The sequence below is a fragment of the Anastrepha obliqua genome, chromosome 1 (assembly GCF_027943255.1).
Source record: "Anastrepha obliqua isolate idAnaObli1 chromosome 1, idAnaObli1_1.0, whole genome shotgun sequence".
Taxonomy (NCBI): domain Eukaryota; kingdom Metazoa; phylum Arthropoda; class Insecta; order Diptera; family Tephritidae; genus Anastrepha; species Anastrepha obliqua.
The window spans coordinates 105,479,102-105,492,320 of record NC_072892.1 but is presented as its reverse complement, the minus strand read 5'-3'; the positions used below and the strand labels follow the sequence as shown (position 1 = coordinate 105,492,320).

The 13,219-nt window shown below is 38.3% G+C and overlaps 2 protein-coding genes across 9 annotated transcripts in view; one reads left to right on the top strand and one right to left on the bottom strand.

Moving 5' to 3' along the window:
* LOC129236394 (uncharacterized) overlaps window positions 1–13,219 on the bottom strand; it is a 38,410-nt gene that overhangs the window by 18,985 nt on the left and 6,206 nt on the right. The window contains exon 3 of the mRNA XM_054870764.1: window positions 2,867–2,987. Within this exon, the coding sequence (XP_054726739.1) occupies window positions 2,867–2,987 (121 nt within the window). The remainder of the gene's footprint in view (window positions 1–2,866; window positions 2,988–13,219) is intronic.
* LOC129235348 (putative thiamine transporter SLC35F3) overlaps window positions 341–13,219 on the top strand; it is a 69,341-nt gene continuing 56,462 nt past the window's right edge. For 7 of the 8 annotated variants that reach the window (XM_054869147.1, XM_054869144.1, XM_054869150.1 and 4 more), the window contains exon 1: window positions 341–836. The gene's annotated coding sequence lies outside the window, so the exon portion shown is untranslated. The remainder of the gene's footprint in view (window positions 837–13,219) is intronic. The other variant, XM_054869145.1, reaches the window with a different exon arrangement.

Below are 13,219 nucleotides of genomic sequence, written 5' to 3'. Positions count from 1 at the left end.
GTCAAAAGTGTTTGTTTTCACCAATGCAACAACAAAACGCTAATAACAAAACATAAACAAATCGCAGAAGGATGAAATAAGATAATGCATGGAAATGGGCGCCAACGTGCAATGAACAAACACAAACAAGTGTCTTCGTGCCATTAGAAAAGCCGAGTCTTAAACGGAAAGAGCAGAAAAGTGGAAACTGAGCGAGAACAAGTTCTTGCCGAAGATGGTAGGCGGAACTTTACAGCTTTCCACCCACCACCCCCAAACGTGACAAGCTTTTTTATGTTTGAGAAAGCCTGCAAACGATACGGAACGAATGGTCAATTCAGTCTACACTGAGCTACCCAGAAATAAACGCGACGCTGAAACGGTTCTTATGAATATTGATAAAGGAAGAAAAAAATAATTAAATTTCTGTGTACACATACAAAAATCTCTTTTTGCTGTGCAGCAGCTGTGGCGGATGGTTTAAGTGGAATTATTACATATTTTGAATAGTGAATAGTGGTGCATTGTGTAAGATGGGCTCCACCGCGGCTCGTTGATTTCGATGGGGATATGTCGCTATGCGGCAAACCCAATGTACATTAGGCATACGAATTCCTAGTGTAATCAAGTGAAGAAAAGTGATTGTCATAAGTGATAAAGGGGTGGAAGAGGTAAAGGAAAGCGAAAGAAGGGGAAGGTGAAGAGGAATAAAAGTCATAAAAATAATATATATATATATATTTGTCAAATTACTCGCAATAAAATGCATTTAATATAATTCAATTATACAAAAACAAAAATTGCATAATTTCCCTGACAAAAATGTTACAGCAACTTTAATCGAATCAAAAGAAAAGGTACGCTCGCATGTATATTGTAGGTGTGTGTGTGCACATGGCTAAATATGCATACGCACATACATACATATAAATAATGCACACTATCAAATTTTCATAAGTATAATATGTAATTAAATTTAAAATGCGTTCAAGACCTCAGAGACTGTGGGAACGTGCTTGAAAAGGAAAATGAAATATGTATGTGTGCACGACTATGTAAGTGTGTGGGAAGGGAAAAATTGTGTAGGTATAAGGAGAGAAAAGTTAAGTACATTGAAAACGTTCGGACGTAGAGGCGCGCGTACACATGCACTCATACTGCAACATTTGTGTACCTATGATTCGAAGCACGCATGAAGCGTTACCCTACAGGGAAATCCACAAGTCGAGAATTTGTGTGCTTCAAGTAAATTTAGAAACGCGTTGATTCTTACTTCCTTAAAGGAAACTAGTGATAGTGCGGGAGCAGAGTAAAATTGGGAAAGTTTTCTATCATCAAATTTGATTTATCTATCAAAGAGCTCTCTTCCATATTTCTTACCAAGTTTTTCTCTTTCTTTGAAACCTTTTTGGTATGCGCCTTCTGTTAGTAAACTAGTGTGACTGCGCTTTGCAGCCATGCAATTTCCATGTTGGTTTCTCACAATTTATGCCTGATTCAAACCATTAGAAAAAACGATTTATGAATCGGTAGGATAAATGGCTGTCCACGCGAGGGGCCTACTTGGACAAATAATCGAAATCCATCCATTGTGATACCATACAGAGGAAAAACGGAGAGAAAATAACCAATCAGGTGGAAAAAACGAAGAAAGGGCTTTGGATTGGAGGACGACAACCAAGCGGTGTATTAACCGCGTCAAGCTACTGATGAAATTGACCAGGCGTGTGATATTTAAACCTGGTATATCTGCAGGCGGCCGCCGTAGCCGAATGGGTTGGTGCGTGATTACCATTTGGAATTCACAGAGAGGTCGTTGGTTCGAATCTCGGTGAAAGTAAAATTAATAAAAACATTTTTCTAATAGTGGTCGCCCCTCGGCAGGCAATGGCAAACCTCCGAGTGTATTTCTGCCATGAAAAAAGCTCTTCATAAAAATATCTGCCGTTCGGAGTCGGCTTGAAACTGTAGGTCCCTCCATTTGTGGAACAACATCAAGACGCACACCACAAATAGGAGGAGGAGCTCAGCCAAACACCTAACAAAAGTGTACGCGCCAATTATTTATTTATTTTTTATATTTATATCTGCAGGTGTAAGGTGTAGCAAAAAAGTGGGAGTCAAGATGTTTGAATTTCGCCAAGCAGCTGAGAAGAAGATGCTGAGATAATTCTACCTCATACTCCAGACAGCTTCAGCAGAAAGTATTTGAAGTAATCCCAAGTCTCACCACATGTCTCTACCTCACAGGTCCCCCGTCTAGCCAGCTCATCCGCCCAGCAGTTTCCCTCTATGCCACTGTGATCGGTAACCAAAATAATCCTAATATGGAAGTATTCAGATGTAGGCGAGAAAGAAGACAGGCGTTCCCCGACTAATTTTAAACGTACAAACAACGAGCTCAAGGCCCTAATTGCGGTGTGGCTGTTGAGTAATTACAGAAGTAATAAACCAATTCACTGCTTCCTTAATTGAGGCTACCGCCGCTTGAGAAACGCTATAGTGGTCCGGAAGCCTAAATTTGAGTATGAGAAGCTCCTTGCAGAATACTCTCCATCCAACCCTTCATCCAGTTTCGAGCCATCCGTAAACATGTTTGCCTTGCCCTGTCTCCAAATGATGCACAACGCCCACTCCACCCTTGAGGGAATATGAATGGAAAAAGTACCGCTCGTACTCAGCGGGGATGTACATTCATCGAGCACCATGGGAATAAACCCAAAGTTTTTAAGAATACTAGAATTTCTATAGGTTATGGCCCGAATAGCTCAATTTGATTGCAGCGAATGCAGCGGCAGTTTTCCCTGTGATGTCCACATTCCACAAAGCGTTAAACGCTGGAGTAGGAGTGATCCTAAGCGCTTCACTTATTCCAATGAGAGCAAACCTTTGAACCCTCTTCAGCTTCATAGCTAATGTCGTTCCAGCTAGTTGCACCAGGGAATAGGGCATCATGATGCACCGCCGCACAAATATCGATGAATATCGAATTCCGTTTAGGCGTTTGACTGTTTGTAATACAAATATGCAATATGCTCGGAAAAAGTGATATCCGCTATAGAGCCATTGGCTTCTTTGACAACAATTTAGAGCATCAATAACACCTGCGTGCAATATCGTGCGTTTGCTTTTCACTTACTTTTTCCATCTAACTGTAGTAGAACATACTCATCAGCGAACATCATCCTTCTTCAAATCAAATGTGGCCTTTCGCCTTCATTGCTATATGCTAGCCTCTCAGTTTATGATTTTTCATTCGCTTGTAATTCCTTTTATGGTTCTCCTTCAGAATAAAAATACACCCTGTAAAGGAGAATATCTGGATATCAGTTCAATAACAGGCGATGTGTGGACTTTTCTTTAATTTTCATCTGCACTAAAAAGTTGGAAAAGGAGATTCGGAAGTATTATTCAATGAAGCAAAATTCAAAAGCAAAAGACAAGAGACGTCTAAGGACATTTTTTTATGAGTAAAAAGTTGATAGAAAGTTACAAAACTAACTCTTGGAGTTGAATAGTGAAAACTGAATGATACATCGAAAGCAATGCAAAATACTCCTGGCTCTCAACTTTTACTTTATATTAGCAGAGATAAACTTTAGTAAAACCCTCTCAAACTAAACGAGACATTACGGAAGATCACCAGGGTCTACAATTGGTGAGTTTGAGGGAATATTTGGTGGAAATAAAAAGAAAGAGGCGGGAGTTTGTCTACATGTTGCAGAAGTGGGCATACCCTACCTCCTATCGATGAGGTCTAGTCTTTTCGAGAAAATTGCGCAAACACTTTTTTTGAGTAAACTGCTGAAGTATTGTATATGAGTATAACGATAATATTTTTTCAGTTACTGGCTAGAATATGTTTATTTAAACAAGTATTGCATCATGCGTTCAGTATTTCATTCGTTTAGCAGTCGTGTTAGAATTTTCAACCGACTTATGAAATACTTTATTGAAAGCGCACATTGATTGCTTATTACACCGTGCAAGTTAAAATTTGATCAGCGCTTTTGATAGGGATTCTTATTAATTGACGCTTTCTAAATTTAATGACGTTCTTCACTTTGACAGATTGGCTCCAGTTTACGAGAAACGGGTTTTTGAAAATTTCCCTTGTGGCCACTTATACTTTATTTATAAACATATTTTGAAATCAAAAACTATTTAAATCTTAAGGTACGGCGACCCCCGTAGACGAATAGGTTGATGCGTGACTACCCTCTGGAAGCGCATAGGTTGAAAACTTCGGGCACGAAACACCAATTTAAAAAAAAAGGTGGTTTTAATAGTCACTTCTCGGCAGGCAATGGCAAACCTCTGCCATGGAAAGCTCTTTATATGTATAAAACCATCTGCCGTTCGGAGCAGCATAATTATGACGTACACCACGAATAGGAGGAGAACATCCAACAAAGGGTGTGAGTGCCATATATATATAACATGAGATTAAAAAATATGTTCAAAACGTTTTAATGTACAATATTTTTTTATAATTTTTGATTTTTTGTTTAACAAGTTTGCTTAAATTTTAATTCTAATTTATTTAATTAAAATTTTTATAGAGTTAAAAAATTATTATCAATTATTTCTGAACAACATCAAAATCGAATCACCTTAAGATGAGATGTGAAATTGTTTTTGAATTAGCTTTAAGTGGCTCAAGGCTCATTCTCTAATGTCGATATCTCAAAAACTAGAACTAATACGACAAAACAGGGGATGCCATTGACCTTAGAAGACACCAATGATGTAGGATCAACTACTACAAAGAAGTTGAAAACCCAGCATATTGTAGTATATTATAATATGATCAGCCTCTTATCGATGGCTACCTCGAGCAGTCATTCAAACCTCCTCTTTAACCACCAAATACTCGGTGATAGCTAAAGCTCCGATACACTGAGCTCACATAACGATTATTAAATGACACGCAACTATACCATCCGTTATCAGTTTGTAAACTACTACAGCTGCAACAACGATCTGCTATCATTCGTTCCCATAACAGTCGTCCCATGAAAGTCACTCCAATAGCATTCCCCTTACATCTTTATGTTGCTACAACAACAACATCAGCATCTGCTATCATTCTACATATTACCAAACTTAAAATATCTTCAATTTATTGTACATTAGGAGTCCGAAATCGTAGAAAAATCATACATCTGGATTATGCATAACAACAAAGCACATGCGCACTGGCAAAATATTTTGAGCGATTTAAAAGTAAAACATGTGATAATAATCATCGGCCAATAACTCTACTCACTTCGGAAACCGTTTAACTTTTCTCAAAAGTGAAGACATAATTATCGGTCCGAGGTGCCCGTTTTGAGACGATAGAAACTATAAAACGAAACTTGTTGGCACCGATACTAGAAGGCGCATATAAAATATATTTATTTCAAAGTGTGAAGAAAAACGTTGGCAAATTTATGTAATACCTAAATAGTGGTATTTTAAGGGCGCGAACAAAGTTTATGATGATTAAATGAAAATTTTTTGTTTTACTTTTTCACTGAATGTACCTAAGAAAATCATCATATACAGGAAATGCTTTCATTTTTTTAAAACGAAAAATAGTGAAATCCGAAATCAGTAAATTTCCCTGCAGGGTATGTAGCTCACGAGGTTGGACCAATTAGGGAATGAATGCGCTCGGGCAACCAGCTTCGTGTCCTATACATTAATGCACGTATGGATGTGAGTGTGTGTGTGCGATTGTGAGTCGAGCCACGTTGAGATACACACAGCAGACAAACTTTTAGATGAGTTAACAAAGAATAGTCGAGGCAAGAGTGGAAAAAGCAGCAAAGTAAAGTAAAATTTGTTTGAAAGGCTAGCCAAATCGCAGTACAACTTAGGTAATTACGAAAAGTGTTTCATTTCAGCTGTTGAGCGACCACAGAAACGGGGAAAAATGTATTCAAAAGCCTAAAAAGTGAAGGAAAAACGCAACCAAAAACTCGACGAAAAATTCTGTGGTACATCGCAGCAACTTGTCGGTGCTACAATCATTGATCATTAGAAAAAAATTCGCACATTCATACATTTTTTCTTTAACTACAACTTTGTGCTTTTACAGTGCTCAATGACATGTTGAAAGAGCCTCATTTTCTTCTAATATATTTCCGACTTACTTCCTTTAGCCGCCGTACGACGCTAAATTGTATGAATGAAAGTGCAAAGGCAGCTCCGCACAGCCATACGCCGTACGCTTTCATTCACCTTTCGTTCGACTCTTTTCTGTCGCCCATTTGTGGTTTCTTCTTCTGCTTGCTTTGGATGTTCATTATTTGTGCCACTCACAGTCAAATATTTTGTGTTGTGCCTTCAGGCTTTGTAGTGGTTTGTCTCTTTGTCTCTCTGCGTTTACTTTGCTTTTACTTGTTCGTAAACCGTGTTTTTTTTTAGTATCTGTGTGGTTTACTTTATTGTGCTGCCGTTTTTTATTTTATTCTTTTTTTACTATTTCGTTACAACGTATTTTTTATTTTTGGACAGGCCGCTTAACGTGGCTTTTGACCAGCTCTATAAAAATGTCGTGTCGCGTATACGCCATGTTGGATGTAAGCGATTTCTTCGCCTTCGCATGACAGCTTTTAGGCGCATTTATCTTTTAGTTACGATGGCTGGTATTTTTGTGTGTTTGCGTGTGTCTGGTCGCTATTTTGGCACAAAGTGTTTACCATACAAACAAAAGAGTAACAGCATTATTTACTTACTAGCGTTTTTTTTGGTGCTAATAATATTCATGTGCAACATTTAAGTTTATTACTATTATTACATAAATGTGTTGCTCTAAAAGCTACAACTTAAAATTCGTGAAGAGACCCTACTACCTTCACTTCGCTACTTGCTCTGGCAAATCCTTTTGCTTTTAGATTTTTGTGCACAATTAATGTATATTATCTGCTCTTGTGCTTCTTCTGATTTTTCTCCTCCAATTACAAAGTAATTTTTAGCGCCGTAATGGTCGCATGTCCGGCTATCATATATCATTTAAAATTACGAGTAAAAGTACTCTGCTGGTGCAGGATTCACTTGCAATTACATTAGCACATTATTCTTCATGTAATTTGGACATTTTCTCTGCCTTCGGTGTTGCTTGGTTGTTGGTGTGTACGTTTTTACTTAAGTGCTTAATTTTTAAACACGTTGTTTGCAAAGTACTGTTATTCTTAAGATGAGGAAGTAGGCATTTATTTTGAATTCTGCTTGAGTAAAAATTTGCATAATGGAATGTTACAGGTACTAAAGAGGTTCGGTGCTCTAAAGAAATTTTCGAAAATGTTTTTTAAAGCCTTTTAGAATTTATGACGACAAACGTAAATGTAAATGTAAATATTTATGTACATAAATAAGCAGGTGAAGAAAATTTGTTTAAAGTGAACCGCTATGCTTACTGATTAAGTCTAAAAATATGCGATATGAAACCGGCCAATTTTGTAGATATGGGGTGCAAATAATAATCCTCGTTTCAGATGTCACATATTTTTTAGCGCATCCGCCATCCATTTAAAAATTGTAACTATGCCATATGTGTTATAATTAAATTTTTTTTAACTTTTTTTAGTATTCTTTCTTTTTTATAATTCATTCAAAATCTTTTACAAGCATTTGAATTCACTCAAAAAGTTACATTGATTATTAAAGGTACAATCTGTGTCAGAAGAAAAGAATCGGTTTTTTTCTTGTAACTTCAAGATATATTTCGCTCTGCTTTTTGCCGCTTAATAGTCCCACTCAAGGGCCACGCCGACAGTGCTAACTCAGGTTAGTGTCGTTCGAAACTTTCCCGTAAACGTAACCAAACAAAAATGAGTGAGAAGTACGCGAATCATTTTGAGGCGGTATTTTTACGCACGCGTTCGAAAGGACCGAAATTATCTTACGCCGCGGCTGGAAAAGTAATTAAAAAATTAAAAAAGTTTGTTGTGATGTGGAATCAGCGGTATGCAAAAGTGTTGATGGCTTTTCCGAGCGCGGCTTGAAGCGAGTGAGGGCAAAAAAGCAGGATAAAATGATCGTTCAACTTTTTAAGCGGGACCCTTCTTTGTGACTACGCCAAGCACGAGTTCTTGCTAAAAATGGAATAGATGTGAGTATCAACACCATCGAACGCGGACTGAAGGAGGCGAACATATCCTTTCGTCTCACATCATCAAAACCACTGCTCTCAGAAAAGCACATTGAGAAACAGCAAATCAAGAAAATGGCGTCACAGTATTGGACTGGTCTTCCCAGTCCCCAGACGCCAGCCCCATTGAAAATGTGCGGAGAATTATGAAAACGCATCTTGCTGGTAAGCCAGTCCACGATTTAAAGTAACTCGTGTGAGAAGTTCGCAAAATCGAGTCCTTTGTCGACGAGCTACGCATAAAAGCTGGTTAAAAGCATGGAGAAGATGCCAAGTTATAGTCGACAACGATGGAGACTACACGGTTTATTGAGTAATTGCGACTCATAGCTTTGTACATGCTTTCATGTAAAAAAAAATTTAAATATATATCTTTTATACTCCATGAATAATCGCGGTTGCTTTTTTCTGACACAGACTGCATATTTCCTGTGTCCTGTGAAATATCCTTCCCAGTAAACAAATTTAACAATTTATAGGGAGTTCTTAAATGATCTGCCGTAGCCGAATGGGTTGGTGCGTGATTATCATTCGGAATTCAGAGGAGATCGTTGGTTCGAATCTCGGTGAAAGCAAAATTAATAAAAACATTTTTCTAATAGCGGTCGCCCCTCGGCAGGCAATGGCAAACCTCCGAGTGTATTTCTGCCATGAAAAGCTCCTCATAAAAATATAATATCTGCCGTTCGGAGTCGGCTTGAAACTGTACGTCCCTCCATTTGTAAAACAACATCAAGACGCACACCACAAATAAGAGGAGGAGCTCGGCCAAACACCCAATTATATATACAGTAGGTTCTTTTTTTATGCGGCTTTTTTTTATGCGGTTTTGAAATAGTGCGGTTTTTTTTTTAAATTACAAAATGCATGTCGACCTATCGGGAATTGTACATATAAACAAGATTCTAAACCTGCTAAGCAAAAACTCATCACAGATTACATCAGAAATGCTAACCCTACAAGTATGGAACCGCCTGCATAACTATCTAAATCAGACGTGTACATTTCCTCAAGTGACGAAAGTGATTTTACGCCAAACCCTAAACGAACGCGCAACATGTGGGTATTGTCTGATTCTATTTCTGACTTTAATTTATTTTTCGATTCTGACGTTTCTGAAATAAAGATATAATTTTCAAAAATACAATATTTTGTTTATGCGATTTTATTTAATTATTTCAGATTCATGCGGTCTATGGAACGTATCTATAGTTATAATATGGGACTAGTGCCCTTTTTTATGCGATTTTATTACATTATTTCAGATTTATGCGGTTTTAGCATTTGAAACGCATCTATAGTTTTACTATAGAACTAGTAGCTTTTTTATACCGTTTTTTTTTATGCTGTTTCTTGCGGAACGTATCTACCGCATAAAAACAGAACCTACTGTATACATATATATATATCTTAGATGAGCTGGATCGGTATTTTTCTCTTCAACTAAAAAGACAGGCAGTGGCAACATGAGAGTATAGACCAGTTCATTTGGGTGCGATTGAAAACGATCTCGGTAACATTTTTTATTTCCTCTTTTATTAAAGGAATTTTCAAGCCCAGATAAACTTGGAGATTTGTCATGTACCACGTAGCGTTTACCAGAGTATGTAGGGTCTTAGACTGAAAACGTTGTAGAATTTCTAAGTTTGAATTTGATGCTGTGCCTCACAGTTGGATTCCATAATTGCAGACTGTTTGAGCACAGATTTGTAAAGAATAAGCTTGCTGTCCATTGAGAGGGGGATTTACGCCATAACAGCCAATGTCTCGAAATACTCATTAATCCTACGGCTTTCTTTTTTGCAAAGACATGCGTTTTCCACGTGAAACGTTTATACAAATGAACGTCGAGAATGTTGAGGTAAGTTTTAGGTTGATGTGGGTTCACGTAGTTCTCCTTGTGGTAAATGTTGCATGTGAAGTTTTTTTTCACTCACTTTCAAGCGTCAGCATCGAGGCCGTTTGAAGACTTTATTTATGTCGATTTGGAGCTTAGAAGAGACTTCTGTGGAACCTGCTGCTTTCGTCATGATAGTAGTGTCATCTGCAAAAGCACCGGTGGTAATAATTGCAAGTGCACAAAAGACTATGAGGTCCAAGTGCAAAACTCCAATAAATCTAGTAATTATAATTGAATCGTTGGAATTTTAGTTAAAATTATTACTTGGCATTTCTTATATGTATATTTGCTGGTGAACGGGTCTAACAGGTTTGTGTGTGACTACCATTCGTTAGTGCCTGAATTGAAAACCCGCTGGGGCACGAGCTATTAAATTATAAGAAAAATTGTTTCGTACGGCGCTGGCGGATCGGTAGCCAATGCAAATCGCTTAGCGCAGTTCGGTCATGAAAAAGCTTTCAGGGGATAGATACTTGTAAACGGTGATATTTTCCCTGATTTTCTTTAAAATTATTTAAAATGAAGAAGTCGGTATATTTTTTTTAAATTGTCATACAGTTTATTTATATGTACATTAAAATGGCGGATGTACACTCAATTCTTCCAGGAAGGTCGCAGCGGGGCTTCTCAATCGGCGGGCATTGTAGCGTCGGTGTCAGTGACCGGGATACAAAAAACCAAAAATGTCATAATTACTATATGAATTAACAATAAATGGAAAAAAAATCGCGGAATAAAATGCTTAAAAAAAAAGCAAAATGAATTTTGAGGCGAATTTTCCCACTATTTTTTCGAAAAATTGTCGAAAACTTGAGACACATAGAAAGTAGTATCATAAAAAAAATGTGTGCAAAATGTCAGGCAGATCGGTCAATAACTTTTCGTGTTATCGTGTACGCCAATTCGAAAAATATAGTTTTGAGATAAACGCGTCTAAAGTTTGCATACAACTTAACTATACCTCTCCCAGCGCTCGAGCGCAAAGAATAGAGTCGTCACGGTTGACGATCTATAATATAAGAAATACTTAAATTTACTTTCTAAAATTTTTTTGACATATTCTTAAAGGATAATATTAACATTTAATGAAAAAAAAAAATTTTTTTTCGAAATTTTACAGGTATCTGTCCCCTTAAATTTTATGTTCTTCCGTTGCTTGCCAAAAAACCTAGCGACGTTTCCAACAGCATTTTTAAAAAAATGTATCAATATTTCAAAATTTAAAGCAAATTGTCATTTGGGTGCATTATAGAAGCGGGTGATTCGATCATTCAAAAACCGGGAAAACCCCCAATGAGGTCACATCCCACCGGCCAATAATTATTTCCAGTGATCGGCAACTATTTGAAAAATTATTTCCAAACGCCAAATAGCAAATAGTAGAATACTAATAACTAATACTTTCTCACCAATTTGGTTTCCGAAACAGACATTCTACGATCGATCAAATACATCGCTTAGTATAGACCATTGAAGAAAACAACCGAGTTTGTTCAGCAATATTTCTCGATGTAGACTTTCCATAAGGTCTGATCTGCAAACTGAAAACGATGCTGCCATACCAATACACCGAGTTGTCCAATTATATTAGTTTGGGAAAAAGAAGTCCGTTAATTTCTCCGGAAGATGTCTGTTGTGATCGATATCTTGTAAAGTATCGATCAAACAATTTAAAGTTTATGCCCATTGTCAAGGTGACATCTTACACCAAAACAATTCTTTTACTGTGTTTTGTTTGTTCCATTCAGTTTTGAGTTACAGGGCGCTAGCAATGGAGAGAAATTTCGATACATTTCACAGTTTGTCCTTGATAAAGGCGAAAACGCAAGCCAGGTCGCTGAAATCGTGAGCTAATTACGTGCAATTTTGAAGGCGTCGATGCCGTTCAGGCATTCTTGATGTTTCGAAGTTGATTGATGTGTTAGTAGTCGTAGCATCGCCCAGGAGCTAAGAAAAGTCCATGAAACAATTTAAACCATTTGCGAGTGCAAAAGTCATGGATTCTTTTCCACCAATATTTGGCAGAATTCTTGTGAACGCTCCGCTGACTGCGGTTACTTCGGAGCTCATGGTAGTTAGATGCTGCTTAAAACTGAGTCGTGCATCAATCAAGACACTCAGGCGCTCAATTGCCTCTTGCGACAGTATTACGTGACCGCCAATCCGCGATTTCATCTGCTTCCTTCTTTTGCGTGCAGTAAAGAGGACCCTGAAATCCAACGTTTAATCTCTCTTGCCAACAAGTGCTACTTTGGACTAAGTAGGCAACTGAGCAGTAAAGTCCTCTCTCGACGAACAAAACTAACACTCTACAAGACTCTCATCATGCCCGTCCTAACGTATGGCGCAGAAGCGTGGACGATGTCAACATCCGATGAAGCGACGCTTTGAGTGTTCGAGAGAAAGATTCTGCGTAAGATTTTTGGACCTTTGCACGTTGGCAACGGCGAATATCGCAGACGATTGAACGATGAGCTGTATGAGCTTTACGTCGACATAGACATAGCGCAGCGAATAAAGATCCAGCGGCTACGTTGGCTGGGTCATGTCGCCCGAATGGGTACAAGCGCTCCGGCTTTGAAGGTATTCGATGCAGTGCCAGCTGGTGGTAGCAGAGGAAGAGGAACACCTCCTCTGCGTGGGAAAGATCAGGTAGAGAAGGACTTGGCTTCACTTGGTGTGTCCAATTGGCGTCGGTTAGCACGAGAAAAAAACAACTTGCGCACTTTGTTAAACTCGGTCAAAATCGCGTAAGCGGTTATCGCGCCAATTAAGAAGAATAAAGAGGACCCTTTCTGTTTTCTGTGCTGTCACCACGAGTCCCGCATCCCATAGCCAATGTTGTACTCTTGCTGCTGCGTCGCTACAGCAGTCCCTTTAGATTATCTAACTTCTTATCCTTTACTACTAGCGCTATGCCATCAGCAGGGTCTATCAATGTTGCTTTTCTTCTCAATTGTATCCTTAGCATCCCATCGTTCATAGCATTCCACAAAGTAGGCCCTAGGGCTGATCCTTGTGAAACGCCACCGGAAAGTTTGTGTGCTTTTAATCCGACGTCTATATCGTACTGCAGGGGTATTTCGCTAAAGTAGCTACGAATTATGCGCATCAGGTAGCCAGGAGAATGAATTTTTTTAAGGGACTGCAGTATGTTGGGACACCTCGGTGAGTTGAACGCATTTTTGTCATCTAGTGTG